The sequence below is a fragment of the Colius striatus genome, chromosome 1, assembly GCF_028858725.1.
Source record: "Colius striatus isolate bColStr4 chromosome 1, bColStr4.1.hap1, whole genome shotgun sequence".
Taxonomy (NCBI): Eukaryota; Metazoa; Chordata; class Aves; order Coliiformes; family Coliidae; genus Colius; species Colius striatus.
Window position 1 is genome coordinate 659,341 of NC_084759.1, and position 22,827 is coordinate 682,167.

General features: G+C 58.0%; 3 protein-coding genes and 2 long non-coding RNA genes across 6 annotated transcripts in view; 4 read left to right on the forward strand and 1 right to left on the reverse strand.

The window, feature by feature from the left end:
* Positions 1-13,027, reverse strand: part of LOC133624902 (uncharacterized) — a 38,162-nt gene extending 25,135 nt beyond the window's left edge. The window contains exon 1 of the long non-coding RNA XR_009818185.1: positions 12,293-13,027. This is a non-coding gene — a long non-coding RNA (uncharacterized LOC133624902). The remainder of the gene's footprint in view (positions 1-12,292) is intronic.
* On the forward strand, positions 552-3,377 carry LOC133624900 (hemoglobin subunit rho). Its single transcript, XM_061990013.1, has 3 exons — positions 552-2,027; positions 2,127-2,349; positions 3,201-3,377. The coding sequence occupies exons 1-3, from the start codon at positions 1,936-1,938 to the stop codon at positions 3,327-3,329; spliced, it is 444 nt and encodes a 147-aa protein (XP_061845997.1). The 5' UTR covers positions 552-1,935; the 3' UTR covers positions 3,330-3,377.
* LOC104554582 (hemoglobin subunit beta) lies at positions 9,066-10,434 on the forward strand. The gene is made up of 3 exons (XM_010197670.2): positions 9,066-9,208; positions 9,311-9,533; positions 10,194-10,434. Exons 1-3 carry the CDS (start codon positions 9,117-9,119, stop codon positions 10,320-10,322), a joined length of 444 nt encoding a protein of 147 aa, XP_010195972.2. The 5' UTR covers positions 9,066-9,116; the 3' UTR covers positions 10,323-10,434.
* Positions 13,028-13,503: 476 nt separating the features above from the next.
* On the forward strand, positions 13,504-19,995 carry LOC104554581 (hemoglobin subunit beta). 2 transcript variants are annotated; one of them, XM_061989989.1, is made up of 3 exons: positions 13,504-13,699; positions 18,438-18,660; positions 19,748-19,995. In XM_061989989.1, exons 1-3 carry the CDS (start codon positions 13,608-13,610, stop codon positions 19,874-19,876), a joined length of 444 nt encoding a protein of 147 aa, XP_061845973.1. In that variant the 5' UTR covers positions 13,504-13,607; the 3' UTR covers positions 19,877-19,995. The 2 variants fall into 2 exon arrangements, with proteins under 2 accessions (XP_061845973.1, XP_010195971.1); XM_010197669.2 differs by lacking the exons at positions 18,438-18,660; positions 19,748-19,995 and adding exons at positions 13,790-14,012; positions 14,760-15,007 and having other exon boundaries at positions 13,523-13,699.
* On the forward strand, positions 15,598-18,428 carry LOC133624901 (uncharacterized). Its single transcript, XR_009818184.1, has 3 exons — positions 15,598-16,009; positions 16,132-17,287; positions 17,794-18,428. It is a non-coding gene; the product is annotated as an uncharacterized LOC133624901 (long non-coding RNA).
* Positions 19,996-22,827: the final 2,832 nt, after the last annotated feature.

Genomic DNA, 22,827 nt, shown 5'->3' on the forward strand with positions numbered 1-22,827 from the left:
GCAAAACCCTGCAAGAGGCCAAAGCATGGGAGCTGAGGTTTGTCCCCACAAGCCAGGTCTCTGCCTGCTCTTCTGCAGCATTTACCAACCACAGACCCTCGCTGACAGCGATGCTGCAGCTAATACCCCGCTCCAAGCCTCTGTGTTTGATGCTGTCCCGCTTGCCCCAGCTTCACCCTCCTCCTGCTCCCTGCCACCTCTCCCCAAGCTCTTCTCATGCTGCTGTTTTCATGCTGCTGCCATTGTCCTTTCTCCCTTAAAGTTCAGCTTTGCAGAGCTGCAAAATGAGGCTCCTGTCACAGGTGAGGCAAATGCTTTCCTCACAACAGACCCAGATGCAGTTGGGGCTTTACTTTCAGCATGGATCTGCCAGGAAATGCAGACTGCAGGGTGGGAGAATAAGTGAGAAGGCCATGGAAGGTCATTTATTGAGATGCCCCAGCTGAGGGTGCAGCTGGTTTGGGCAGCTCTGTGCTGGGTGGTAGGGGCTGTCTGGCTCACATCATGGGGACATGAGGCTGCAGGTGTTTGGTTTCATCCTGTGAGCCCTGAATTATTGACCACTGATGATTTTTGGAGCCTTCAGATCTCCTTCTAAAGCAAGGGCTGTGTTTCTGCTCTTTAGGTGAGGAGCCACAGCAAGCCCTGGCCACCTGCACCATACCTTTATCTGCACCAAGCAGCCCCTGCTCTGCTCCGTTATCAGCCCCTGGCTGCTGGAAGGGGCTCCTCACTGCTCAAAGGGCCTTGCCCTGCAATCAGAATGAGTAATGCCTCCTAGGCCCACGGAATCATACAATCATGGAATGGTAGGGCTTGGAAGGGACCTTTAGAGACCATCCAGTCCAACCCCACTGCAGAAGCAGGTTCACCTACATCAGATCACACAGGAGTGTGTCCAGATTGATCTGCAACTGGAATGGGTCAGAGGTCTGGATGAAACCTCCCAGGCTGCCTACAGACAGCCCCAAGGCCCATGGTCTTGTTGGGATGCCTTTGGCTTTGGGAGCATGGGAGCAGAGCTTCACTTGAAGGCTGAATACCAGCAACACCCCTGTGCAGCTCAAAGTGACACCCAGAGTCAAACAAATGCCTTTGGTCAGAGCCCAGACTGGTGGCAATGGATGCTGCTGGTCTGGTGCTAACATGGGGCAGGTCCTGCTATCCTTGTGCAAGGCATTTAATGCCCCAGAGGGAGAGGCCTGTGCAGTGGCTGCCTTGCTAACGCTGCACACAGGAGGGAAAGAGCAGAGGAGACTGCCCCCAGCCACATCACACAGGCATTCCCTGGAACATGGGGTGATCTCTGTCTCATTAACACCAGCTGGAGCTCCAGCACGTAGTTCAGGTGTGGAGGAACCAGACAGGCTCATGTTTTCCACTGTTTCACCTGAAGAAAGGTGAGAAGAGACAGGAGCCTCTCTGCAGGTCAAGGGCAACATCACTCAGCATCCCCAGCACCCTGCTCCCATGCAGAAGGGGCTGTGAAGCGCCCAGCTTCACAAATCAGGTCATCTGTCCCTCCAGAGACAAAGCCCTCAAGCTCAGAGAGCCTGCAAACCCTGCAGAGGACTCAGGGGTTGTGTTCTGGTGGCACAGGGCTGCGGTGCAGCACCCGGCACACGGGTCAGGGGCTGCTGCAGGCTGCAGGGACCCAGGGGCAGCGGCAGGGGGGAGGGAGATAAGAAGTCACCCTGTCCTGAGCCTCCCTGTTAAGCAAGTCACAGGGCTTTTCCCTTGGAGACCACACCTCACCACAGACTGACCACTCGATGGACAGGCCAACCCAGACCCCTCCATGGGGCTGCAGCCAATGGCCCCGCTGCGAGGGACGGGGAGGAGCTGCTGGCAGTGGATAAAAAGCCCCAGTGGGGTCTGCAGCTCAGCTACAGGGTCTGTGTCCTCCTGCAACCCGGAGCAAAACCGCCTGCCACCATGGTGCACTGGACAGCTGAGGAGAAGCAGCTCATCACCAGCATCTGGGCCAAGGTGAACGTGGAGGAATGTGGTGCTGAAGCCTTGGCCAGGTAGGTGCAGCCCCTGGGCATCTGCTCAGGAGCTCTGGCGATTGCATTTGGGAGCGTTCACGTGTCTGTGCCCGCCCGTGACCCCCCGTCTCTCCCCAGGCTGCTGATCGTCTACCCCTGGACACAGAGGTTCTTTGACAACTTTGGGAACCTCTCCAGCCCCACTGCCATCCTTGGCAACCCCAAAGTCCGTGCCCATGGCAAGAAAGTGCTCACCTCCTTCGGGGAAGCCATCAAGAACCTGGACAACATCAAGGCGACCTACGCCAAGCTGTCGGAGCTGCACTGCGAGAAGCTGCACGTGGACCCCGAGAACTTCAGGGTGAGCTGCACTCAGGGCTCGACCTTCCCCTCCCTCCATCCTGCAGAGGGTCTCAGTGCCTGGGGGCTTTCAGACAAGCATGAATAACACGGGGGATTTGACTTCTGGAACAAAAAGGGGCTGGCTCAGGTGGGAATGTGGGGAGATGGGAGCGTTGGGCATGTGGCAGTGCCGGGGAAATGCCTGTGGGGGGCTTGAGGACACACACAGGAGGGCAGGAGGAAAGTCCTGCTGGGTCAGTGCCGTGGGCAGCCTCTCTGGCACCTCCTGACCCCAAGGATGGGGAACACTTTGTCTCCCATTTCTTCCCCAAGGTTGGCACTCACGTGAGGAGAGGGAAAGTCAAGTGTGGGATGGTGAGGGGCTGGCCACTGCTGGGAAGAGGTGCAGACTGGGACTAGAGGCAGGTCTAAACGTGGGGACAAGGTGAGGAGATGAGGGTGGGCAGCAGGAGGGGACTGAAGCCAAACAGATCTGGGGCTGGATGTGGCTGAATGGCCTGTTTCAGACTGTTTAAACCCAGACCCTGGGGACGTGGCAGCGCTGCTGCTGACCCTCTGCTGGGTCAGGCAGGAGGTGTCATAGCAGTGAAAAGCAAAGGGAAAAGACAGAAAGTGTCTGGAAATGAAGTCCAGAGGCTGTAAGAAGCAGGTGTGAGAAGCAGCAGAGGCAGGGCAGGTGGATGTTGGTGCATGTGGTCGGCACAGGACTGAGAGGAGCTGGAGGAGCTTCCCTGGGTCGCAGCCTCGAGGTCTCCTGAGAGCCCAGTTCCTTTGCTCCCTGGGGTCTTGTGCAGGCTGAAGGGTTGCTCAGCACCTTGGGGACCTGATTTCCTTCCTTCTCTTCTCCAGCTCCTGGGAAACATCCTCATCATCGTGCTGTCTGCACACTTCACCAAGGACTTCACTCCCACCTGCCAGGCCACTTGGCAGAAGCTGGTTGGGCTGGTGGCCCATGCTCTGGCCTACAAGTACCACTGAAGGCTCTGCAGGCAGATGTGTTTGTAACAGTCAATAAAATTCCCACATCTTCTGGACTTCTGAGCGTGCTCCTGTGTCTCTGTGGGGTGGGATGGAGGGAGGCAAGGTGGGAAGATGGGCTCTGGGCTGCCAGGAGCACCGTGCTCCCCAAAGGCCAAAGCAAAGGCTGCTTTGCCTGGCTGCTTGGGCTCAGTGAGGCTGGTCCTGGCCCTCCAAGTGATGCTGAGGTGCCCCTTGGATGCTGAGCTGCAGTGGGACACCTGAGGTTACCGTCCTCTAAAACCATGTCTCAGGCAGCCCACAACCTCTGAGCGTGCTGGGGGGATCTGTGAGCTGTTGTGTGCCAGGCTTCTGTCCCTCTGGCCATAAACCTTCCAGCTGTGATCCTTGCAAGGACAGAAATTTGCAGAGATCCACTGCAACCAGCTTAGAGTCTGCAGAAGTTTGGCCCTTTGTGTTTCAGTGCTGATGCAAGGAGGGGGGTTGCACTGGATGAGCTTTGGAGGTCCCTTCCAACCCTTCAGATTCTGTGACCCTGTGGAAAAGCACCTTCTGAATCTGCAATGGAAGTGCTCTCACCCTCACCCACATGCATTTGGACCAGAATGGGATATCTGAAAGGAAATGTGCCTGATGCTGAGAGGAGGAGGTGAGGGCAGCATTTAAATGGGGCTGATCAGAGCTCTTCCTCACTCAGGTTGGGAGGATGGGGGGGTTTGTGGGGGGGTTTCCACAGGAGTGGGAGGAATCTGTGTAAGCAAAACAGTTTCAGCAATGCTTTTCCAGGAATGGCTTTAAAAAGCACCAAGGAGAGGCACACCAGTGTCTCAGTGGTGAAACCCTTGTTGTAATGACTTAGGAACAGCCTCCTCTTCCAGGTAACACAGAAGTGCTGCTCAGCACCCTGAAAGTCGCCAGGGAACAGAGGAGATCTCGTGCCCTGGAGGCATGGGTGGCCAGAGCATGCACATGGCACACTCTGTTCCTCTGGTTGTACCTCTGGGTCCCAAACCAGCAAACACTTGCACAGTGGCAGTGATGGGAGCTGCTTCTGCAGGGGGGGTGGGCTGGATGAGCTCTAAAGGTCCCTTCCAACCCCACCATTCCATGACTCTATGACCTCACCAACTTGTTTTCAGCCCAGAGTCTGTGAATGCCTGGCTTGCTCAGTCCCTCCTCTCCCACCACAGACACATCCCACTGGGGATGTGCAGCGTCCTGCTCCCTGACCACACACTACAGCCAGCACCTGGATGGCCTTGAGCTGCAGTTAGGGGTCCAGGCAAGGGGTGGGATGTGGTGCTGGTGTTGCAGAGATGGTGTGAGTTTCCAGGTGAGGGTTGTCACCTTCTTGCATGAAGAAAGAGCAAAGTTACATCAGCCCATCTGACCCCTCTGCAAGCCCAGTGTTGAAGTGACACAGCCTGGTCCTTGCAGGGTTGAACCAGCGCCAAGAGTGGAGGCTGGAAGGGACCTTTAGAGCTCATCCAGCCCAACCCCCTGCAGGAGCAGCTCCCACCTAGATCAGGTCACACAGGAACGTGTCCAGGGGGGTCTTGAAGCCCTCCAAGGAAGGAGCCTCCACACCCTCCCTGGGCAGCCTGGGCCAGGGCTCCCTCCCCTCACAGGGAAACACTTTGTCCTTGTGCTTCAATGGAACTGTTTGTGCTCCAGCCTCATCCCATCACCCCTTGTCCTGTTGCTGGATACAACAAGTGCTGCCCCAAGCTCCTGACACCCACCAGTGAGATGTTTGTCACTGTTAATGAGCTGCCCCTGAGCTCAGTCTCCTCTTCTCCAGACTGAACAGCCCCAGGGCCCGCAGCCTTTCCTCACAAGGAAGATGCTCCAGTGCCCTGATCATGTTACACCATTGCAGTGAGCCCCCTCTGCTCAGTGTGAGCCCCAGGGGCCTCCCCATGCTGCAAACAGCCTTTTGGAGCCCATAGCATCACCAAAACACTTTGGTTGGAGAAGCCCCTGGAGCTGCTGGAGCCCAGCCCTGAGCTCAGCCTGCCACAGCCAGCACTGAGCCACAGCCCTCAGCACCTCACCCCAGGGCTTTGGGATCCCTCCAGGGCTGGGCACTGCCCCAGCTCCCTGGGCAGCCTGGCACAGGGGCTGACACCCCTCTCAGGGAAAAAGCTCTTCCTCAGCTTCCCCAGGCTGGCCAGGGCAGGGCTGGCTGCACAAAGTCCTGTTTTGCCTCCTGTTGCTCCCACTGCAGCAGCAAGGACGAGCTGCTGCTCCCAGCTGGGACACCACGAGATGCTGGAGTAGGGTGAGGTGATGCCAGACAGGGCTGGTGAGCTGGGAAAAGAAGATCACAGCAAATAAAGTGACAAGAAAGACATGCACAAGACCTACTGGGTTAAAGCCACAGGCTTGGTTGGCCTGGATTCAGAGGCACAGGCTGAGCTCAGCTGCAGCTCCTGCTGATAAGGGCTGTGGTAAAGCTTGGCACGGGATGCTGCCTGCTGCAATCTGAGTGACCAGCAAACGTGGCTTGTTTCACAGGCAATGTCACTCAGCTGCCTTTTGCCATCACTGGGGTGGCTGATGTATAAAAGGGGAAGGTTTCCCATCCGTGGAAGTGGGCACAAGGAGATGAACAACAACTCAGGGAGATGTTCCATCCACACACACCAAAGGGAAGAGGGAGCTGGAGGGGTGCCCTGAGCGCAGGCAAATCCACCCCAGGCAGACAGCAAAAGGGCCCCTGGTTTTCCTTCTGGGGATAAGGCAGGGAGAAGTGACATGGGTGCACCAGGAGAAAGGAGATCTCCCTTTTGTCCCTGTGAGCTGGAGAAAAGCTGCAGCAGGAATTGCCTCTGCTTGGCACATTGTGATGAACGCTTCCCCTCCCACCTTGTGCCACCAACGAGCCTCCACATCAGACCTGTGCTGGGAGCAATGAGGGTCCTGAACTGGCCAGACAGGCTCCTGCTCCCCAGCCACAAAGCAGGGGAATTTAGAACGTGCTGAAAATGAACCCTGTCTTATAAAAACTGATGGATGGATCCCCTGGAGAAGCCCCAGGCAGAGCTCAGGGCTGGATGGATCGCCTGGAGAAGCTCCAAGCAGAGCTCAGAGCTGGATGGATCCCCTGGAGAAGTCCCAGGCAGAGCTCAGGGCTGGATGGATCCCCTGGAGAAGCCCCAGGCAGAGCTCAGGGCTGGATGAATCTGGAGAAGCTCCAAGCAGAGCTCAGGGCTGGATGGATCCCCTGGAGAAGCCCCAGGCAGAGCTCAGGGCTGGATGGATCCCCTGGAGAAGCTCCAAGCAGAGCTCAGGGCTGGATGAATCTGGAGAAGCCTCAAGCAGAGCTCAGGGCTGGATGGATCCCCTGGAGAGGCCCCAGGCAGAGCTCAGGGCTGGATGGATCCCCTGGAGAAGTCCCAAGCAGAGCTCAGGGCTGGATGGATCCCCTGGAGAAGCCCCAAGCAGAGCTCAGGGCTGGATGAATCTGGAGAAGCTCCAAGCAGAGCTCAGGGCTGGATGGATCTGGAGAAGCCCCAAGCAGAGCTCAGGGCTGGATGGATCCCCTGGAGAAGCCCCAAGCAGAGCTCAGGGCTGGATGGATCCCCTGGAGAAGTCCCAAGCAGAGCTCAGGGCTGGATGGATCCCCTGGAGAAGCCCCAGGCAGAGCTCAGGGCTGGATGGATCCCCTGGAGAAGCCCCAGGCAGAGCTCAGGGCTGGATGAATCTGGAGAAGCCCCAGGCAGAGCTTAGGGCTGGATGAATCTGGAGAAGCCCCAGGCAGAGCTCAGGGCTAGATGAATCTGGAGAAGCCCCAAGCAGAGCTCAGGGCTGGATGAATCTGGAGAAGCTCCAAGCAGAGCTCAGGGCTGGATGAATCTGGAGAAGCTCCAAGCAGAGCTCAGGGCTGGATGGATTCCCTGGAGAAGCCCCAAGCAGAGCTCAGGGCTGGATGGATCTGGAGAAGTCCCAAGCAGAGCTCAGGTCTGGACTAAAAAGCCCTTGGAAGTCTTTCACAGGGAGCTGAATCTCATGCTTTTCCCTTTCTATCAGCTGGTAACTGCCCTGTGGCACAAATGCAACTGCTGGAGATTATGTGCAAAGCACTTTGAAGGAATCATTTGCCAGGGTGACACGTGGCAGGGACACCAGGAGCTCAGGAGATGCTACTGCCCACAGCAGTGGGGTGAGGAGGGACAGGTAGGAAGGAGAGGGAGGAAAAGGTAAGGCAAAGCCCCATCCTTTGCTGCTTCTCCCTGTTTAGCAGCTCACCTCACACCTGGGCCGAGTGTCTGAACCTGCCCTCGTGGGATGGAGCCTCTGAGCTGCTCTGGTGCAGAGGTACCACAGGACTGATGCCACCAGGTCAGGTCACCAGTCCAAGCTGCTGGTAAAGAACCTGGAAGCTGTGCCCACAGGGTGAGTCCCTGACCTTCCAGCCTCCTCATTGCTCAGGTCTGTGTGAGCAGGCTCATGAACCAGCTCACACACACAGCAGAGCTGCAGCTGCAGAATTCAGCCTAAGGCCAGCTCAGCACTCACAGCTGAAGGCAGAGCTCAGTACCTGGCTGTATCAGAGCCCTCTGGCATGAATTAGAGAGCATCAGCACATCCCAGGGTGCATCAGCACCCTGGTTGCAAAGCCATACTGCTAACAATGCTTTTGTTCTCTGACAGCCCCCCACCCTGTTAGTAGGAATCAGCTCGGATTGAGACGCCCTGTCAAGTGGGAAGGGGGGGAAAAGTCTCAGCTTCCAGAGAGACAGTGGCTGCAGGAGCCAGTGGTATCAGAGACACTGCCTGCAGTGGAATCAATCAGAGGTAAAGGCTGGAAGAACTTCTTGACAGTTTTATTTGGAGCAGGCAGATGAGAGGCAAGATAGTGCCAGTTGCCAAGAAGGAGGCGAGAGGACTGGTCCCTTCCAGCCTTTGTGATGCTGTAAGATGCTGTAAGAGGTGTGCTGTGCATCAAAGTCACTCCTTCCCTACAGTACAAGCAGCATCTGCACTCCAGAGCTTGTCAGTGCTGGTGCCTGGCATAGCAAAACCATCCCACTCTTGCCAAGTTACTAAACTAAGGGACAGTCACCAGCCCCATCCAGCAATTCATTCAGATTGAAACGAGCTCTGTGTTGATCTCCAGGTGGATCCATTCTGACTGATGACAGGGAATTGCACCAGAGCTGGGAAATAGGAGAGCTTGGGCTCAGAAGAGCAGGGACAACAACGGGCAGCAGTGACAGACAACAGCTCTGCAGCTCTTTGCTAGGACAGGCAGGAGAGGGATCCCCTTAGGTATGGCAGTGATGATCCAGCCCTTGTTTGCCAGGGAGCCTCTGGCCCTTTGAGCTGGGGTGGGTGATGCTCAGGGTGAACCCCAGCAGTGCAGGGTGACAACACACCATCAAGGGTCTGAAAACACCACCAAGCTGCAGACTGAAAACTCTTTCATGGTCGCTGCCTGTCTTCTTGGGTCTGCACCACAGGCTCAGCCCCCCAGCCCCTGCCATCCTGGAAACCCATAGCCAGGGAGGAGCCTGTGCTGGGGGGCTGTGAATACCAGTGTGAGATGATGCTGGTCCACTCAGAGGCAGAGGGGGCAAAGGGCCTCTTTTCCCCTTGGACACCATCCAACATCGCTATCTTTCCTTGTGCAGCCCAGCTCCCTCCCCAGCCCCAACCAATAGCTACATGAACTGAGATTAGGACAAGCTGCTACTAGTGTATAAAAATCCCTGGGGCAGCCTTTGGCTCCACTTCCACACCATTGTCTAAGGGAAGCCCCAGGCAGCCCCTCCAGCCCACACCATGGTGCACTGGACAGGCGAAGAGAAGCAGCTCATCACCAGCACCTGGGGCAAGGTCAATGTGGCCGACTGTGGTGCTGAGGCCCTGGCCAGGTAGGTCCAGCTCCCCCAGCTGCACCCTGGGCAGAGAAACTGCTCAAATCATGGGTGCATTAACGTGTCTGTGCTTGCTTGTGCCCCTCTGTCTCTCCCCAGGCTGCTGATCGTCTACCCCTGGACACAGAGGTTCTTTGCTTCCTTCGGGAACCTCTCCAGCCCCACTGCCATCCTTGGCAACCCCATGGTCCGTGCCCACGGCAAGAAAGTGCTCACCTCCTTCGGGGAAGCTGTCAAGAACCTGGATGGCATCAAGAAATCTTTTGCCCAGCTGAGCAAACTCCACTGTGACAAGCTGCACGTGGACCCCGAGAACTTCAGGGTGAGCCGTGCTGGGGCTCCAGCCTCAGATGGGCAGAGAGGCTTTCGGGGGTCTCTGAGGTGTTTGACAGCGAGACCTGGGCAGAAACCCAGGAGCCTGCTGAAGGCAGGGGCAGGGGGGAGAGGGGGGAGTAATAAGGTGTGTTTGGGAAGGACAGGGAGGAGTTGTGGGACTGGAATCTGTGAGAGGAGGGACTCGGGCTGGTGAGGTGGAGGGGGATGAACTGCAGAGCTGTGGGTACTTGCTGGTGTGAAGCAACGTTGACTTGCAGCAGCCAGAGGCCAGAAGGGGGAGAAAACGAGGAAAGGTTTGCAGGGAAGAGCTGAGTTTGGCTGTGATGGAGTGATAAACCAGGAGAGAAAACAAACACAGCCCCTTCAGCAGCAGGAGGGCACCTGAGCCCAGGGCATGGGAAAGGATAAACCCAGTCAGAGCAGAGGGAGGGCACTGCACAGCAGGCAAAGGAAGGTGTTTGGAGGGGAGGATTCAGCAGCTCCAGGCATCCTGGTGAGTGCCAGAGATCCAGCTGTGCAGGAGGCTGGGGACGTGGTGGCTCCCCCAACACCCAGCGTCCACACGCCAACACCCTGGTGATGGGACGGCGGGGAAGGAGCTGGGGGGCAGCACCAGGCTGACATCTTCTCCTCCTTCCACTTCCAGCTCCTGGGTGACATCCTCATCATCGTCCTGGCTTCCCACTTCGGCAAGGACTTCACCCCTGGCTGCCAGGCTGCCTGGCAGAAGCTGGTCCGTGTGGTGGCCCACGGTCTGGGCCACGAGTACCACTGAGCCTCCCACCAGCACTCCTGCCTGCAGCAGCTCCTCCTGGCTCCATGGGGAAACACCCCTCTGGTTCTGCTGGTCTCTAATTGACAAATAAAACACCAAATGCTCCAAGCCATGCCGAGGTGTCTGCCTCTGTGTGCTTTGCTGGGGTGCTGGGGGGCGGGATGGGGATGCTCACACGCACGCCACGGTCTTGTGTCTGAGGCCGTGCCAGTGAGAGTCATCTGAGCTGGGGGATCTAGGAGACTCCACACAAACAAACACACACCACAGAACACAGAAACACCCTCTGCTTGTCTGGGACAGCAGGGAACAGTGTTGGGGTTAAGGGTTCCTGTCTTTCATGGGTTAAATGGAACAGAACGGGAGAAGTGGCAGTGAGATCAGGTCCAGTGCTGGCAGCTTCCCTCATGGGAGGAAAAATGGGGGGTTCTGATGGGTTTTGTTGTCTAATTGTTACCCTTCTCAGGTCATTGAAGGCAGAATGTAACAGACACAGCTATTTACTGGGGAGAAAATGTGCCAAGCGTGGGAATTTCATGTACAGGAGGGATGAAGCTTCTGCTTTCACTGACCCCTACACTGAAATCATAGATCCACAGCATGGTGGGGGCTGTGAGGGTCCTGCAGAGCTGCTGCACCCCAGCCCCTGCTCCAGCAGCTGCCCCTGGCTCAGGGGGCACAGGAACGTGTCCAGCTGGGGTTGGGAACCTCAGAGAAGGAGCCTCCACACCCTCCCTGGGCAGCCTGGGCCAGGGCTCCCTCCCCTCAGCACCAAAGCACTTGCTCCTCCTGGGCCAGGGCTCCCTCCCCTCAGCATTGAAAGAGTTTTTACTTATGTTTAAATTGATCTTGTTGTGTTGCAGCTTCATCCCACCACCTCTGGTCACTGGACACAGCAGCAGAAGTGCTGCCCCAGCCTCCTGACACCCACCGTCGAGATATTTGTGACTCTGATGAGCTCTCCACATGCAAACCAGACTTCCCTGAGCAGTCTCCGTGCCCCACCGAGCCCCTGGGCAGCCTCCTGCCCTCCTTCCAGCCTGGCAGCATCCCCACAGCACCGAGAGCAGCTCAGGGACACATCTGGGGTTCCTTATCAGGGAGCAGGCAGAGCGGATGGCTGTGGGGCAGGGCTGCAGCCAGCACTGCACCCGTTCAGCGTGGGGGGCTGGGGAGCTGTGTCACCTCCCCAGCCCTGTCCCCCTGTGTCACCTCCCCAGCCCTGTCCCCCTGTCACCTCCCCAGCCTGTCCCCAGGCTCCTTGGGCCAGGCTCCCCCTCCTGAAGTGAGCAGGCAGAGGAGAACGGGTGCAGCAATGGCAGCCCGTGGCTCGTGGCCCATGCAAACACGTTGCCCTGTGGCATCATCCAAACCCTTCTGGCTCAGTTGCCACTCCTGTGTGCTGGCTGTTTCCACCTCCACAGGCTCCATCCCCATCCCCAGCGCCTGCATCCCACCCCACCACCTCCAGCCCGCTCTGCCAGGGGCAGATGTGCAGCCCCAGGAGGCTCAGCCGCCTCTCCCACCTCCTGGGAAGAACCCTGCTCAGACCCCAGCTCCTCCAGCTCCCAAACCCTGCCTCCTGCTCCACACCTGCACAAACATCTGCAGGACACCCCGTCATCTTCCCTGGGAGGCTGCTGAGCCCCTGGCACAGGCTGCACTGAGAGGCTGAGGCTGCCCCAGCCCTGGCAGTGCCCAGGGGCAGGTTGGATGGGGCTGGGAGCAGCCTGGGCTGGGGGAAGCTGTCCCTGCCATGGAAGGGGGATTGGAACCAGATGATCTTGAAGATTCCATCTGACCCATCATATGATTGTCTGACTCTCCACCTCTCCTGGGGTTCCCATGAGCTAATGCCCTGCAGGCATTCGGTATGCCCTGTGTTATGGGATTTCCCTTCCAGCCTTGCTTGGCTTTTGCTAACAGGCTCTTTTGGGACAGCAGCTCTCTCTTACTGCAAGCCAACTTACCAGCAGTCCTTTCTTAGTGTTACCCTGAAGTTACCAAACTGCCAAACAGCTGATAGGAAAGCACAAGGAGAACCCAAAGCCTGACTGGTCCTGCAAGAAGAGGGCAAAGAGAAACAGCTTGCACAGTGCTGGTGCATTCAGAGGGAGAATCCAACAGCCCCAACAGATCCAACAGCTCCAACAGATCCAACAGCTCCAACAGCTCCAATAGACCCAACAGCCCCAACAGCCCCAACAGCTCCAACAGATCCAACAGCTCCAACAGACCCAACAGCCCAAACAGACCCAACAGCCCCAACAGACCCAACAGCCCCAACAGCCCCAACAGCCACACAGCCCACTGTAATTTGCACCACCTGAAGGGCATCAGGCCTCACACATTCCTCCTTCTAAGGGCTTATTGATGATCAAGGTGATCAGACCATCAAGGGAGTGGAGCAAGTTTCTTATGAGGAAAGGCTGCAGCCCTGGGGCTGCTCAGCCTGGGGAACAGAAGCCTGAGCTCAGGGGCACCTCAGCAACACTCACAAGCACCTAAAGGCTCCTGCAAGGTGCTGAAAGGCTCAGGAGGTGCCACTTGGGTGTGTGGTGGCCAGTGGCAGGACAAGGGGGAAGGGGCAGAGGCTGGGACACAGCAAGTGCCCCTGGCCCAGGAGGTGCAAGTGCTTTGGTGCTGAGGGGAGGGAGCCCTGGCCCAGGCTGCCCAGGGAGGGTGTGGAGGCTCCTTCTCAGGAGGTTCCCAACCCCAGCTGGACACGTTCCTGTGCCCCCTGAGCCAGGGGCAGCTGCTGGAGCAGGGGCTGGGGTGCAGCAGCTCTGCAGGGCTCTGCCAGCCCCAGTATTGTACAACTCTGACTCTCTGATCCTTCCCCTGGCCTCACGTGGTGCCACGCTCAGACGTGGTGCAGAGCTGAGTGCCAGCCCTCAGCCACAGAATCACAGTGGTAAGGGCTGGAAGGGACCTGGGAAGCTCATCCAGTGCTGCCAGAGCAGCAGCAGCTAGAGCAGGGCACACAGGGACTCGTCCAGCCAGGAGCTGCAGAGCTGGAAATCAGAGACAGGGGAGGTCGAACCGCAGCCGGGGCTGGATCTGGGCACCTTGCCCCGAACCCCACCCTGACGCCCGTCCCGTCCCTCCCTCGGGGTGCCAGGGCTGGGCCCCGTCCCAGCCAATGGATGGGTGCAAGGGGCAGAGGAGGGGCCCCACGGAGAGTATAAAAGTGGGTCTGGGGAGAGCCCCTCACCGGCGTGCGATCCCCTCGGGAGCCAGAGCGGAGACTCCGGACCAGCCACACGCTACCCTCCAGCCGACACCATGGTGCACTGGACAGGCGAAGAGAAGCAGCTCATCACCAGCACCTGGGGCAAGGTCAATGTGGCCGACTGTGGTGCTGAGGCCCTGGGCAGGTAGGTCCAGCTCCCCCAGCTGCACCCTGGGCACATCACGGGTGCATTAACGTGTCTGTGCCCGCTCGTGACCCTCCGTCTCTCCCCCAGGCTGCTGATCGTCTACCCCTGGACCCAGAGGTTCTTTGCTTCCTTCGGGAACCTCTCCAGCCCCACTGCCATCCTTGGCAACCCCATGGTCCGTGCCCACGGCAAGAAAGTGCTCACCTCCTTCGGGGAAGCTGTCAAGAACCTGGATGGCATCAAGAACACCTTTGCCCAGCTGTCCGAGCTGCACTGCGACAAGCTGCACGTGGACCCCGAGAACTTCAAGGTGAGCCGTGATCCCGGGCAGGGAAACCATCCTCTGCCCAGCCCTCCCTCCCCTCAGCCTGAGCCCCACGGCGTGGGGGCAAGAGGGGCTGCGGCTGGGGCCGGGGAAGGGACCAACTGCGCCGAAGGGGCTGAGCCGTGGCGGCCGTCTGGAGGGCGCAGGCCGGGGTGTGTGGGAGGCAGGAAGGCAGAGGGGAGGTGGTTTCAGTGGGGAAAGGGAGGGGGAGAGCGAAGCCAAAGCGGCTGTTGAGCAGGGAAGAGGTTTGAGCCAAGGGGAAAGCGAAGGAGCAGGAGAGCAGCTTGGCACGGAGCAGAGATGGATGAGGAGAGAGGGAAGTCACAAGCAAAAGAGGGATGGGACCTAGAGGGAGAGAAAACTCTTGCTTGTGTGCAGCTGAGAGTTTCCCAGCAGGGAAGCAAGCCCAGCACTTGTCAGTGGGGCTGGCAGAGCCCCCCTGCAGCAGTGTCGCTGCTGCCCTCCGCACGCTCAGCGCTGGCTCCTGTGCAGGACCAACTCCCAGACGAGGCCAGAGGTTTCTGGGGGGTTCTTGGTTGCCCTTCCCACAGCAGCACCACCTGAGCCTTTAGAGTAAAAGCAGAGAAACTGTTTAAGCCCCTAGAGAGGGACTGCAGGGAGATATTTGAGCCCACAGAACGCCCAGAGGTTTCCCTGGGGCTGATGCAGGTGCTCGTGATCTGCAAGCTCCTGGGCACTGCTAACCCAAAGGTGTGCTCCTGTCCCCTCCAGCTCCTGGGTGACATCCTGATCATCGTCCTGGCCTCCCACTTCACCAAGGATTTCACCCCCGAGTGCCAGGCTGCCTGGCAGAAGCTGGTCCGCGTGGTGGCCCACGCTCTGGCCCGCAGGTACCACTAGGAAGCCTCGGCAAGGAACCCTCCGGCAGCGCCCCCAGATGCGTGTCCTGCACACCTGACACCCTGCCCTGGGGCTGGCAGCTCGGAACAACCAAATAAAAGCTCATCCTGTGAAGCCTCCGCTGAGTCCTGTGTCCCTCGGAGGGGCTGCTGGGGTGGGGGCCCGGGGTGCCCTGTGGGCGGGCTTGGGGGGCGAGCTCGGGGTGAGGGGGGTGTTTTGCTCCCAGGGAGACAGCATCTCCCTGTGTTCTGTGTGGGGGTTTTGGGGGGGCTGTGGGGGGTTGCCTGGACATGCTGCTTGCAGAGGGTGGGATGGGCGCTCTGCTGCCGCCCTGAAGTTTGCACCCAGGAGCTTGTGGGCATTTCACTGTGGGACCTGCCAGGTTCCCTGCAGGCAACTGGAGCATCCAGCACATCTTTTGCAGGGGGGATAAACAAAGTGAAGGCTTTTTAATCTACCCTGTCTCATTCCTGGCATAAAGCCTCCCAGGAATAGCTGAGTCACCCTGGCCAAGCAGCCATCTGGGTGGGGGCAGGTTTTAGATAAGCATTTTGCTATCAAGACCCATCCAGACTTTGTTTGTGCACTTCTGGCTCACCCTGTGCCACCCACTCTGCAGTTAAGGGGGGGGGAGGCCCAATCCTGCCAGCACTGGTGACTGTTGATGGTGTGCTGTTGATGATGTGCTGCATGTGGGTGCACACGAGATGCTCTGGGCACCCAGGGTTTCGGGGGGGTTGCCTGGCAGAGCAGGACTCTGTGAGGTGGGGTTTGTCCTTGGTGTGGGGATCCCCATCTGCCCCATCCCAAGTGAGTGTGAGACAGCAAGAGCAATGGTTAGCTGAAAGGACATGCTCACTCCTTCAAGGGAAAAGGGAGGGGATAGCTGTATGACCCAGTAACTCTGACACCCTCTTGGCACTCTGTCCCTTGGGGTTGGACTAGATGGTCTCTAAAGGTCCCTTCCAACCTCTAACATTCCATGAATCTATGATTCTCCCTGCCCCTGACACACTGGAGGGTATTAACCCCCACCCCGTGACCCCATCATGCCCCTTCTCATGCACATTGCTCTGAGGAAGAGGCATTTTGTTTCTGGAGTCAAGACAGACATGGGGAAGGTGAGAAGAGGGTTTGTAGTGAGCCCCAAAGTGCTTTTGTCCCTGCAGGGCAGGCACAGACTCGTGGTGTCTTGCTCAGATGCCCAGGGCCACAAAAAGCTGATTCTTGCATGATTTTGCAGAGGTTTCATGGCAGATGTTTGTTAGCTTTGTGAACATAGACTTCAAGCAGAAGTGACTGAGTTGCTTGCACAGGTTTGTCTCCTCCTGCAAGTGAGGTGTTGGGCTGGAAACATGCTGAGTAGACCTTCCAGGTTAGACCCTATGGGTAAGTACAGCAGGGAGGGCTGGGTGCTTCCCAGGGCTGGGCATTCTCCTGGGATGCCCCTTTCCAGGAGCAGGGATGATAAGGCTTCACCCCCCTGCAGCCAGCAGCATGGCAGGACGGGTACTGTGCCCATGGGGTATGGCACCTCAGCCCCTGTGCAAACACATCCCTGCAGGATGTCCTGGAACCACTGAATCGTTGGGGTTGGAGAAGCCCCTGAAGCTGCTGGAGCCCAACGCTCCCCTCACCCTGCCACAGCCCCTGGCACCTCAGCTGGCATCTCAGCTGTGTGTTCTCCAGCCCCTGCACACACACAGTCCCTGCTCCACTTGGCTCCCCCTCCTGCTCCAGCACAACACCCCACGAGATCCTCTGGAGGAAAGGCAGATGCAGGGAACCCTGAGGAAGATTATCCATCCCTGTTCCATTGTGGGGAAAGGTCTACAATGCAAGGGGGAAAGTGATCTCTCCAGCCTGAAACCTTCCCTCGCTGGGTGCTTGCTTCTGATTGATTTCCCTTCCATTCCTGTGTCTCCAGGACAAGGCCAAGGAGTGCACTCTCAGCAAGGACAGTGTTCCCTGAGGCCTCTCGTGCCAGGCACTGCTCCTTCTGAGGGTGCAGCATCCCCAGGGCACTCAGGGCTGTCCCAGAGGGGGCTGGGGAAAGGTGAAGTGTGGCAGCCTTGTCAGGGCAGGTTCAGAAGGGAAAAGCATCCCTGAGCTGAGCTTTTGCTGCCTTTGGAGCCCACAGCAGGTCCTGCAGTGGAAAACCACGTGTGCAAAGCACAGTTCACCTGCCCTTTGTGGATGTGGAGGAAAGCAGAAGTCACAGAGTCACAGCATGGGGGGGCTGGGAGGGAGCTGCAGAGCTCAGCCAGTGCAACCCCCTGCAGGAGCAGCTCCCACCTAGATCAGGTCACACAGGAACGTGTCCAGGGGGGTCCTGAAGCCCTCCAAGGAAGGAGCCTGCACACCCTCCCTGGGCAGCCTGGGCCAGTGCAGATGTGATGGTGAGAGCAATGCTGTTTGAAACCTGCTCCTTGTGCACCAGCACTGCACCTGGGTGGGCTTCTTACCTCTGAGGGGAGAAAATCTGGGTGAGCTTCTTACTGCTCCCACAGAAACAAGTTTGGGGAGACACACTGTTGTGTGGTGGCCATTGGCAGGACAAGGGGGAAGGGGCAGAGGCTGGGACACAGCAAGTGCCCCTGGCCCAGGAGGAGCAAGTCCTTTGGTGCTGAGGGGAGGGAGCCCTGGCCCAGGCTGCCCAGGGAGGGTGTGGAGGCTTCTGCTCAGGAGGTTTCCAACCCCAGCTGGACACGTTCCTGTGCCCCCTGAGCCAGGGGCAGCTGCTGGAGCAGGGGCTGGGGTGCAGCAGCTCTGCAGGGCTCTGCCAGCCCCAGCACTGGGGGATTCTGTGATTCTGAGCAAACCAAGTCAAGTTCTGCAAGAGGAGCAGAACATGAGGGTTTATGAAGCCTGAGCCTCCTCCAGCTGCCTCTGGCATTGCCCACAGGTCGTGGTGGTGCAAGGAGACTGGCTGTGTTTTGGCAGGGGCTAGAGAAGGCAGAGTCCAGCAGCTGGGGGAACCACAGCACAAGGCTCCCAACCCAGCTGAGCCCCGTGTGAGCACCATAAATGTCGATGGACTATTGCACAGTGGCTTGAGCAGCCCGTTCTCTGCAAAGGGGCCCACATCTGTTAAGTGCAATGGAGAGCTGCCTGCACAGAAGGGAAAGGATAAAGCTCCTGATCTGAGGATAACCAGAGGCCCCTACTCGGCGTGACACACCCTGTCCATCCCGTCCTGCTCCCGCTCTGGTGGGACCCCGCTGGGGCTGCAGCCAATGGCCCCGCTGCGAGGGACGGGGAGGAGCTGCTGGCAGTGGATAAAAAGCCCCAGTGGGGTCTGCAGCTCAGCTACAGGGTCTGTGTCCTCCTGCAACCCGGAGCAAAACCGCCTGCCACCATGGTGCACTGGACAGCTGAGGAGAAGCAGCTCATCACCAGCATCTGGGCCAAGGTGAACGTGGAGGAATGTGGTGCTGAAGCCTTGGCCAGGTAGGTGCAGCCCCTGGGCATCTGCTCAGGAGCTCTGGCGATTGCATTTGGGAGCGTTTACGTGTCTGTGCCACTCGTGACCCTCCGTCTCTCCCCCAGGCTGCTGATCGTCTACCCCTGGACACAGAGGTTCTTCTCTTCCTTCGGGAACCTCTCCAGCCCCACTGCCATCCTTGGCAACCCCAGGGTCCGTGCCCATGGCAAGAAAGTGCTCACCTCCTTCGGGGAAGCCATCAAGAACCTGGACAACATCAAGGCGACCTACGCCAAGCTGTCGGAGCTGCACTGCGAGAAGCTGCACGTGGACCCCGAGAACTTCAGGGTGAGCTGCGTTTGCTGCCTGAGCCCCTTCCTTGTGTCACAGGGGGAAAGCCAGGCTCTGCTCCCTAAACTCTGGGGGGTGTTGCCTCCAGCAGTGCTGTCTGGGGGTACTTTGGCTGGTGGGGGCAGAGTGGCTGTGCAGCCCCATGCAGGCGACAGCTTGCGCTGGGCTGTTTGCAAGAGCGTGGGGTGACTCACACTAAAAGGGTCCCATCTTTAGTACAAGCACAGCAGCGGGGAGAAGAAGGTATGGGGAAGGAGATCTGGATGGGGACAAAAGGAACAAACCCAGGGAAGGTGTAGCATGAGCTGCAGGAGTCAGAGGCAGAGGGAAGCCAAGCAGAGCATTGAAGGAAATCGTAGGTCCTGCAGCAGGATCAGCATCTAGTGTGCTTGGAAACCTCAGGGCGGGTTTCTTCCTCGTCCAGCACGGGCTGTCTGCCTGCATGGGACACTCCTTCCTCCTCCCACAGTGCTGACTAAACATGGATCACTTCCATTTGCATCTAAAGAGCAAGAAGCCCAGCATTGTGCAGAGCAGTGGGTGTCAGGCCAGGTGGCTTCAGCGTCCTGAACACGAGGGGAAACGGCTTCGCTCATCTTTGTTTTCTCTTTTAGAAGAATGAGGGGCACATTCTTTTCCCCAAACCCAGAGCTTGGTGTGCTGAGACTGAGGACTGTGGTGCAGCAGCCCCAGGGAACGGTGCTGGCCCTGGTAACCAGCCCTGCAGCCCAAGGGCAGCTCTGATGAGGCACAAGGGCTGAGGAGCAGAAAGGAGTGTGCAGCGTGTCAGAGTCCTTCCAGGAGGGGAATTCAGCCTCGGGGAGAAGTCAGGAGGAAGGAAAAGAAGCCTGTGGGTTGCAGGGTGGTGTCAGGGAAAGAGAGAGACTAGAGGGGACTCTGCAGCAGGAAAAGCAGGGAGACAGAGAGCTTGCATAAAGGAAGAAGCTGTTTTGGGCTGAAGACATGGCAGGACAAGGTGGAGTCTGCAGCAAGAGCACAGAGCTGCCTTCGAGAGGCTGTGCCAGGCCCCTGCTCTGTGGTTGCTGCAGCACTCACCCTGTCTGCTTTCCTCTTTCTCCTCTAGCTCCTGGGAGACATCCTCATCATCGTCCTGGCCGCCCACTTCGCCAGGGATTTCACCCCTGCTTGCCAGTTCGCCTGGCAAAAGCTGGTGAGTGTGGTGGCCAATGCCCTGGCCCGCAAGTACCACTGAGCACCGCAGGGCTGGCTGCGTGAGGAACAGCCCCTGCGCCTCCACGAGCACCTCTGGGCACCAGGAGATGCCCTTTGGGCGTCAACAGGCTGTAACCACCAAATAAATGCTTCCTAGCACCATGTCTACAGAGTCTCTGTGTTGTGGAAGGAGGGGGGTTGGGGGAATTGCTGTTGAATGCAATCATAGAATCGGTTTGGTTGGCAAAGCCCCTGGAGCTGCTGGAGCCCAGCCCTGAGCTCACCCTGCCACAGCCAGCACTGAGCCACAGCCTCAGCACCTCACCCCAGGGCTTTGGGATCCCTGCAGGGCTGGGCACTGCCCCAGCTCCCTGGGCAGCCTGGCACAGGGCTGACACCCCTCTCAGGGAAACAGTTCTGCCTCAGCTCCAGCCTCAGCCTCCCCTGGGGCAACTCCAGCCCCTTCCCTCTTGTTACTGGGGAGCAGAGCCTGAGCCTCCTGGCCACAGGCTGCTGTGAGGGAGTGTCAGAGAGTGCTGCTGTGTCCCCTCAGGCTCCTCTTCTCCAGCCTCAACACCCCCATTCCCTCAGCCCCTTGTGCTCCAGCCCCTTCCCCAGCCTCACCCTGCAGCCTCTGTCTCCAGGCTCTTGCTCCTTCAGCCCTCTTGCTCCAACTCCAGCCCCCTCCCTCTTGTTTTGGAGCTCAGGAGCAGAGACTGACCCTCCAACCTCAACCTCCCCTGGGCCAACTCCAGCCCCTTCCCTCTTGGCCTGTCACTTGTAGCTCAGGAGCAGAGACCAACCTCCCCAGGCACAGGCTGCTGTGAGGGAGTGTCAGAGAGTGCTGCTGTGTCCCCTCAGGCTCCTCTTCTCCAGGCTCAACACCCCCATTCCCTCAGCCCCTCCCCAGCCCCTTGTGCTCCAGCCCCTTCCCCAGCTCTGCTGCTGCCTCTGTGTGTCTTGCACTGAGGGGCCCAGCACTGAGCACAGGCTTTGAAGTGAGGCCTCCCCAGCACTGAGCACAGGGCATCATCAATCCCTTCACCCTGCTGCCACCCCAGTGCTGATCCCAGCCAGGCTGCCCTTTGCTTCTTGCCCCCCTGGGCACGCTGCTGCCTCCTGCTCAGCCCCTGGCACCAACCCCCCCAGGCCCTTTCCCTGCAGCAGCTCTCCAGCCATTGACCTGCATCTCTGTTCTCAGGGATGCTGCAGGCTGTTTCCTCAGCTCTGCATTGCTCTCTCATGTGCACTCCCTGTCACTGCACACTCTGGGCTGTGTGAGAGGAAGCCCTGTGAAGGGCTGACCCCTGGCAGTGTTTTGGAGGGTGGCCTGGTTTTGGCTGCAATGGAGTTCACTTTCCCCCTGGCAGCTCCTCCAGACTGTACTTTGTGTCGCCCAGGTTTGGTTCGGGTTTAGTTTAGAAACAGTAGAAAACTCCTGAATCCCTGTAAACTGCATCATGCAGCCCCAAAAGAAGGGGAAGCTCACAGCAGCAGGCTGATGGATTGTTCTGCTCTCAAACCTGAGGCAGAGCTGCAAACCCCTGATGAATGAGCCCACCACGAAGGGAAGGACGGGAACCTCCACACCAACAGCAATGACTGAACGAATCGTGTGGCAAGAGGATTGCTTCTCATGAAAACTGGTTGGAAACAGCATTAGGAAATAGTGTCAGATTATATAAACCAGCAAACAGTTGGGATTTGTGGCTGTGGCACTTGTTCTCCCTCAGCCACGGGGAGACTGAGCCCTCACTCCTCCTCCTGCAGCCTCCCCCCATGGAACTGAAGCCCCCAGGTTTGCAAAGGGTGGGGTGGAAGATAAAGCTTCTGATTTATCTCCTAACACACACTGTTTGTCACTTCTTGCAGGTCCTAAACAAAGAAGAAAATGAGGCAATGACCCGTGCTGGAATCATTAATGGAGCCTGTGCAAGGAGTCTTTGTGCTGATGAGAGAAGCTTCACGCTGCCTCTACAGCAAAACCTTCCTGCTGGCTGCTGAGGCATCATGCCTGGACAATGGGGCCTTAAAAAACTCCTGCTTTAAATAGGATGAAGGAACCAAACCCTCAGAGCTCTGAGGAAACCTCATTTGAAGCTGAATGTCAGCCTAAGGAGCAGGACTCTGGGGTTAAATCATTCCTGTGCCATTCCCACGCTTAACCAGCACAACAGGAGCAGAAAACACCCCCCACAGCGCTCACTCCTCAAACATGCACCAAAACCACTCGTTGAACGACTCTCTGCTGCCCCTGCTGGGGTTGGGTAGAGAGCAAGGCATGGTGGTGGCTCTGGAGGGGATTCTCTGCCAGGAGCATCAGCGTTAACTGAGCTCCTACAGCTGGTGGGACTGGCATCTAATCACAGCCAACCTCAGCCAGCCCTGGCATGTGTCTGTTGCGTTTTCCCCCACCACAGACCCTAAGGGGAGTTTGTGAGAGGTGCTTTGTGGCTCTTTACAAGTAAAGAAGGGTGATGTTTTCTGCAGGAACCAGCAGGGAGCTGCCCAGCCTGCCCCAGGGCTCCTGCCCCAACCATCCCCGGGTGTGTTTTACACCTCACCTCACCCCAGGGATGCAGATATTTGGGCAGCAAATCTCTCAGCCTGTGAAGCAAAGGGGGACCCTGTTCAGCTCAGCACATAGGAGAGGGTTTAATCTATATGGCCACCAGCAGGGGTGAGGCTGCAGGGGCAGGGGCAGCTTTGCCACGCTGAGCACGGGCTGCCTGGGAACAGCACCATAACTTTTACCCCTGTCACTTGCAAAATCTGATGTCATGGCAACTGTAGTATTGCTGCTGCAAAACCAGAACAGCCCAAAGCCAAACCTTGAGGAATATTATTTGGATATGACGAGATTCGTACTCACCCCCCTCAGTAACTTTGGAGAAACGAAGGTTTGAAACCCCAGAGTGACTTGTCAAAGCTGCTCTGCCTCATCTTTCCTTTCCTACACCCCCCCACCTCCTCCCACCTCTGCTCAGTGCC

Excerpts from the sequence above, each read along its gene's own strand:
- LOC133624900 (XM_061990013.1), top strand. The coding sequence starts at position 1,936 with ATGGTGCACTGGACAGCTGAGGAGAAGCAGCTCATCACCAGCATCTGG. Across the intron at positions 2,028-2,126 it reads GGTGCTGAAGCCTTGGCCAG|GCTGCTGATCGTCTACCCCT; the intron begins GTAGGTGCAGCC and ends GTCTCTCCCCAG. Across the intron at positions 2,350-3,200 it reads TGGACCCCGAGAACTTCAGG|CTCCTGGGAAACATCCTCAT; the intron begins GTGAGCTGCACT and ends TCTCTTCTCCAG.
- LOC104554582 (XM_010197670.2), top strand. The coding sequence starts at position 9,117 with ATGGTGCACTGGACAGGCGAAGAGAAGCAGCTCATCACCAGCACCTGG. Across the intron at positions 9,209-9,310 it reads GGTGCTGAGGCCCTGGCCAG|GCTGCTGATCGTCTACCCCT; the intron begins GTAGGTCCAGCT and ends GTCTCTCCCCAG. Across the intron at positions 9,534-10,193 it reads TGGACCCCGAGAACTTCAGG|CTCCTGGGTGACATCCTCAT; the intron begins GTGAGCCGTGCT and ends TTCCACTTCCAG.
- LOC104554581 (XM_061989989.1), top strand. The coding sequence starts at position 13,608 with ATGGTGCACTGGACAGGCGAAGAGAAGCAGCTCATCACCAGCACCTGG. Across the intron at positions 13,700-18,437 it reads GGTGCTGAGGCCCTGGGCAG|GCTGCTGATCGTCTACCCCT; the intron begins GTAGGTCCAGCT and ends TCTCTCCCCCAG. Across the intron at positions 18,661-19,747 it reads TGGACCCCGAGAACTTCAGG|CTCCTGGGAGACATCCTCAT; the intron begins GTGAGCTGCGTT and ends TTTCTCCTCTAG.